The 6,000-nt window shown below is 46.7% G+C and overlaps 1 protein-coding gene across 1 annotated transcript in view; it reads left to right on the top strand.

Moving 5' to 3' along the window:
* Nucleotides 1–6: 6 nt before the first annotated feature.
* GRAMD4 (GRAM domain containing 4) overlaps nucleotides 7–6,000 on the top strand; it is a 75,931-nt gene continuing 69,937 nt past the window's right edge. The window contains exon 1 of the mRNA XM_041474651.1: nucleotides 7–155. Coding sequence (XP_041330585.1) covers nucleotides 127–155 — 29 coding nt within the window. The 5' untranslated portion in view covers nucleotides 7–126. The remainder of the gene's footprint in view (nucleotides 156–6,000) is intronic.

Below are 6,000 nucleotides of genomic sequence, written 5' to 3'. Positions count from 1 at the left end.
GCCGCGCTTTGTCCGGGCTGAGCGGGCGCGCCCGGCCCCGGCGGCGCCCGGCCCCGCTCAGCACAGCGGCGGCGGCTCTCGGGGCGTCGCCTGGCTCCGGCGGCCTGGGCACGGCGGGGAGCGTGAATGAGAGTTTGCTCCGATTTCCGAGCAGGGTGAGTGCCTCGCTGGCCGTCTCAGAATAATAATAATGATAATGATGATAATAATAATAATAATAACAACAATAAATTTTTTTGTGTGTCTATACCTTTGCCTACTAGCCCGGCGCCACCTCCCTGGGGCAGGGTTGCGTGCGGGGCGCGGTGTCTCTCGCCACCCCCGGTCGGGGACCCTTGGGAGAGGGTTGCTGTCCTTTGGTCCCTCCGTTCCCTTTTGTTCTACTCTCCCGGGGCTGGGGGGAAGGGGCGGACCGGGAGGTTGCGGGGGAGCCAACGGAGGTCTCGGCCGGTGGCCCGGCTGTCCGGGCGGTTGCGGCAGGCGGGACGCCGTGCCCGTGCGCGCAGGGGGTGTCCGGCTGCTCCCTCCCCGCTTCCCCGGCGGAACAGGGGCCCCCTTCTCCTCCCCGCGCCCCTCCGGCACGGAGGAGCCGCCCTGGGCTGCGGGGACAGGCGGTGGCATCGCCGCCACCAGCCAGAAGGCACCGGCTGTAGTAAACACAGCGCATGGGGCGGCGGTGAACCCGGTAAAGGTCACATCCTTGTGGGCACACGCAGCCCGACCTATCTGGGCTCCCCAGCTGCTGTCTCGGGGCCGGTGTGGTGGCTGCCGGTGGCTGTCGCTGGCAGAGCCGCGCTCCCGGCCGTTGGCCGTGCTCGGCGGGGTTCCCCGGCTGCGAGCAGGGATCTCCCTTGGCGAGGGAGCAGCAGCCAGAGCTGCGTCACACCCTCCTTTGCCTCCTCCCGCCCCCGGCCGGGGTGGCAGCTGGGTGGCATCCGATTTAGCAATAAGAGCTGGGAGTGCAGGTTCTGCTGTGAGGTTTGACTCCTGAGCGGTAGCTGTGCCTAGCCGAGTTCAGGGCTAGGCACACGTTGATGTTAAACAGCAGCCAGCAATGTACTGATTCCTCAGAGCATGCAGTGTCTGGATGCATCTTGGTGTGGAGCAGTGAGGCACGGGAGTGTTGGAGCAGTAGAAGCAGAGGAATACTGCTGGAGAGCTTACTCTGGAGGAGACGGAGAGGATGGCATGGTAAATGGCTGTTTTGCAATTCAGGCTGTCAGCCTGGACTCCTGCAGACAGGTCAATAGGTATGCGTAGATTTGTGGCCTTCTGTGTGCTCCTGTGGGTCATCGCTCGGCTTGTGTGCACAAATGGGAAATGACAGCTTTTTGTCATGTTTTTGTGTCTTGCCTTGTTGCTACAGCTTAGGAGTTTTAGATTAGTAGATGTGGTACTGTTAAGCTTGTGTGATTGTGGAATGAATGATGGACAAGTTCTCGGTATCACATTTCCAGTGGTGGTTGAGATGTGGGTGGGGAGAGGAAATATTTAATAAAGTAGGGCTCTCAGGTCCCTGTGCTTTGCATTATCTGGCAGTATCCTGCCTTTACTTTTAACATGTGATAAATAGTTTCATTCCACAGAATTAGAAGTGTGAGCTTAACTCCTTTTTTAATGCCATGTTTAGTTATCAAATATCACATCTAGTTGTTCAGAAAGAGAAGGCTTTTTTTAGTCCTAGTCTGTGTTCTTCAGAAGCTGACAGTTAAGCTACCATTTCTGAAACTGATAAAATACAAAATTGGTGTTGTTATGGCACTGAATTGTGCAAAATTCCATGAAAGCCTGAGTTATGTTTCACTATTTTTCATATGGTGGCCACAAGAATGTTTGGCTCATCCCTCTGCCCTAATAAAGGTGGTTTTGGGCTGAGATGCCAGACTGAACTGAAATGAGCCATGTCGTGCATCCTGCTCTGCAGGTAAGCTCTTGGAGCTGGTTTCGGATGGTGGTAGGTGGGACTAACCTGAGTTCAGATATCAGACTGACAGGTTTGGTTTTGGGTTTTTTTCTCATTTAACTGTGGCACTGTTGAGATGCAATCTGCTCACATGTCCTTGGCTGGGGGTGGCTCTCGAGCAGCCTGGGGTTGGCTGCTGCTGTTTGGATGTGTGTGTGCTCCTCCTTGGCATGGTATGGCTTCTGCTCTGGTGGAGGCATCACCCAGGCTTTGACCTGATGCCTTGCCAGCATTGCTGTGTCCTGGTGACCTGACATCAGTGCCTGGTGCGGGGGCGAGGAATTAAGGGCAGCAGCTGGGAAAAGCCTGTCCCGGCTCTGCTCTTTCATGGGACCTGGTTTCAAAGAGACTGGTAGAAGGGGAAATGAGGAGGCAAAATCAGAGGGCTGACTGGCAGCCCTGCTGTCTTTCCAGCTGGAAGCTAATTCCCAGTGATTTACAGCAGAAACTGTTCTCTGCCCCTACCCCTTCTCTTCCCATGAATGTTATTGAAAGGTTATAGGAATAGAAGTTCATTATAAGAATGAATGGCTGGAGCAGTATTATGTGCCAAAGAGATTCAGTGTTTGAGACCTGGGGGGAAAAACCCCAGCTGGAACACTTTATTTTGGCAAAGGAACCCTTTTAGTGTCTGAGAAGTGATTAGTGCTGCTGTTAAAGGTCAGGTTTAGGTACTGGGTGTGAAACGTTGTCTGTGGATACATACAAAGTGTATACATGTGGTACTACATACATGTGGTATGTTTTCAGCGTCATTCTGGTACTTGAGTGTTCAATCCATAATACAGAGACTTCAAAACTAGGGAGAGGCATTAGCTGTTTAACCCCCACAGTGATGACAGATCTGTTGGAAGAATAACAAAGATCTCATTTCTCCTTATTTGTCTGCTGAAAATGCACGTTTTATTTTTTAACTGTATCGCCATCAAATGTATAGGGACTCTTGAACACCAGTCTGTGTTTTGTGTAACGTATGGTCCCATTAACAATTTTATAGTGAATAATTTTTATTTAAGCAATAGTGGATCACATTTCCTGATGTTTTGGTTTTCATAGGTCTGGGTAATAAATACTGTTCAGGAAGGCTTGAGTCAAGGGCAGCATATACCTCACTGGTTTTTTTGGGTTAAAGTTATGTAGCTATTCAGTGGTTTGTTGTGGTCTCTTCCTCCCTCTCTTACCCCCAGTAAGCCTTAGCAGAAATGCTCTCTAATTTCAAAGTCTTGAAAGCCCTGGCTATAACTAAAATACTCCAGTATTATGTTCAGAGAATTCTGTCATCTTGAATTGGAGGCTCTCTTGTCCAAAACTGTGTCAGGCCCAAATAAAGTACGCAATTTTCTAGCTTTATCCTGTAACTGGTTCTATTTCTTTCCTACACAGACTTTTGCAGCATCCATGCTAGGAGGAGAGATCACTTTCTCTAATTTGTTATTTTTGTGACACAGAGTTTGATCAGAGGGAAAGCTTTTGACAGTAAGTGCTTAATCAGGGTTTTTCAAAACAGATTTTCTCTCTGCCCACTGCCCTTAACCTGGCAGATTAATCCATGTAATAATCTGTGCACAGAAATACAGACAACAAATGTAGTGCTTCAGTTGTAATGCTGGGTGCTTTGAGGTTTTCATGTTTTGATCTTTGAAGTTTCTGAACATGCAAGTTTCCTCTTTGCACCTTGTGTTCATTGCCGTTGGTATAGGACACACGCTCCCAAACCAAAGAAATCAGGCCTTTTCCTAGAGGTCACAATTTACTAAAAGAGTTATAGTTTAGTTGTAAACTCCCCTTAAAATTTAATGACTTAGCGCTGCTTTTTGTTATGACATAAGAAAAAATGAAGTAAAGAGTCTTTGAAGCTACTTCAGACTTCATAAATATTAACAGGCTCTGCAGTCTTCAGAGAGAGTAGGTTCTGGATGTTTTTCTTCACCTTAATAGTATGGTTTCATTTGCACAGTAAATCTTCTTGTCTTGACTAAGCTGAAAGAGCAGTTGTCAGATGCAAATCAGAAATGCTGTATTTGTGGGTGGGAGCCTCTTGCTGTGTTTCACCTTCTCTCTTGAACACCCAGTCTTTCTCCTGGTGCATGCTCTGGGAGCAGTAAATTTAATTCTATGGCTTACAAGACCAGATCTTCAGAGGTATTTAAATGATTGAAAATGCAGATTTTTTTCCTTCTGAGGGTAATGGAATGTAAAGATTCACAGCTTGCATTGAAAAAAATCTGTTCTATTTGCATCCTGGGTCACTATATGTGCTTAATATTTTCCTGTGTTAATGAGGAAAAAAACCCACAGGAAGTGTTCTCTAAACATGCCTTGAGTATACTCAAAATTGTCTCTAAGTTTAAAAACTAATTTGCATTTTAATAAAAACTGAAAATCTGTTTGGTTGCAGCTTCCTATAAGTTCCTGGTTAATGCAGAAAGCTTTCTGTGGTGGTCCATAAAGAACGCTTCACCTGTAGATCACTTTAGATGAAGTTTGATGTATTCTTTTAAAACTTGCTCTAGGTGTCTCATCAGTAATTGAAGAGAATTAGTCTTTTTATTTCACATCATCATGGAATGACTGAGGTTAGAAGGGACCTCTGGGGATACCTGATCCAACCCTTGGCTCAAGCAAAGCCAGCTAAAGCAGGTTGCTCAGGGAAAAGTCCAGATGCTTTTGAGTATCTCCAAGGATGGAGACTCCACAACCTTCGTGGGCAGCTGTCCAAATTCTCAGTCACCCCCACAGTAAAAAAAGTATTTTCTGATGTTCAGAGAGAACTTCCTTTGTTTCAGTTCGTGCCCCTTAGATGTGCTTCTGTCACAGCACCACCGAGCAGAGCTCAGCTCTGTCACCTCTGCACCCTCCCTCCTACTTTTTATCCACATTTATAAAATCCTTCCCTTGAGCCTTCTCTTCTTCAAGCAGAACAGTCCCAGTGCTCCAGCCTCTCCTCACGGGAGAGATGCTGCAGTCCCTTTGCTGGACTGTCTCCAGTATGATCATTTATCTCTTGTGCTGGGCCCACAGAACTGGGCACAATACTATAGTTATGGCCTCATGTTTTCCAGTATGCTTTAAAAATATGAAACTTCTAAAGTAAATTATACTATTTTTTTTTTTTTTTGGATGCTGGTCCAAGAGGTCACTTTGGTGCTGTAAATCACTGATGATTTACTCTCTGAGTACACTCTGAGTACCTCTGCCCTTCCGTAGGAGCTAATGTTCCTTGTTTAAAACTCTTCAGCATTTTTCTGATCCCATCAGTGCAGGCTTTGACGACTCTTTTGACCTGTGATTAAGGGATTTGTGACTAGGTTTGCTGGCTGCACATGCCTAATAAGCGTAACCATTGGATGCTGAGTCACATGGGGACATGTGTTTTTGGGGTGTGTTGGTGCAGACTCCTGTCTGAAACAGAGCTCATCACAGCTTATAATGAACGTGTGCTTACATTTGTGAGGGCACATTCCTGCTGTGGGCTGGTTTGGTTCTCCAGCAGCCATCCTCGTTCTGCCCTGCCCAGCCCTGGGCACTTCTGCATAGCTGCATTTCCCCAGAGATGAGCCTGCAGGGGAGCAGCTGTCTGTAGTCTAAACCCAGGGAAGTCTGGATGCTGTGTGCGTATATGAGTGATTCTGTAGTTGATGTTAAATACAGAATTTGTAAACAGGGGCTTTATTTTTAGGTCAGCAGGGTTTCTATTTTTAGGTGAACACTTCTAGGTGGAGAATAAAGATGTTGGTGTAATGCTGCTAACACTGGTCATGGACAGGAGGGAGAGAGAAGAACAAGAAAAACGCATAAAGCACAAAATATCACTTTATCCTTGGGTTTTGCATCAAACTCCTTGAGAGGGGATGCTAATTTCTTTACCATTAAGTGTTCCTTCCTGTTAATGTTAGTATGTGTGGTTAGTTAAGATAGGATTTTTTGAAGGTTCTTAAAGAATATAGGAAAATCATGTGGAAAAACCAGTTGGCAGTTGCTTGCCTTCTCTGTGTCCAAATGCAATGGTTAATAGGCACTTTCAAATTCTCTTCATA

This window comes from Pyrgilauda ruficollis, unplaced genomic scaffold (genome assembly GCF_017590135.1).
Source record: "Pyrgilauda ruficollis isolate IOZ18807 unplaced genomic scaffold, ASM1759013v1 scaffold33, whole genome shotgun sequence".
Lineage (NCBI taxonomy): Eukaryota > Metazoa > Chordata > Aves > Passeriformes > Passeridae > Pyrgilauda > Pyrgilauda ruficollis.
This window is presented reverse-complemented; position numbering and strand designations above follow the sequence as displayed.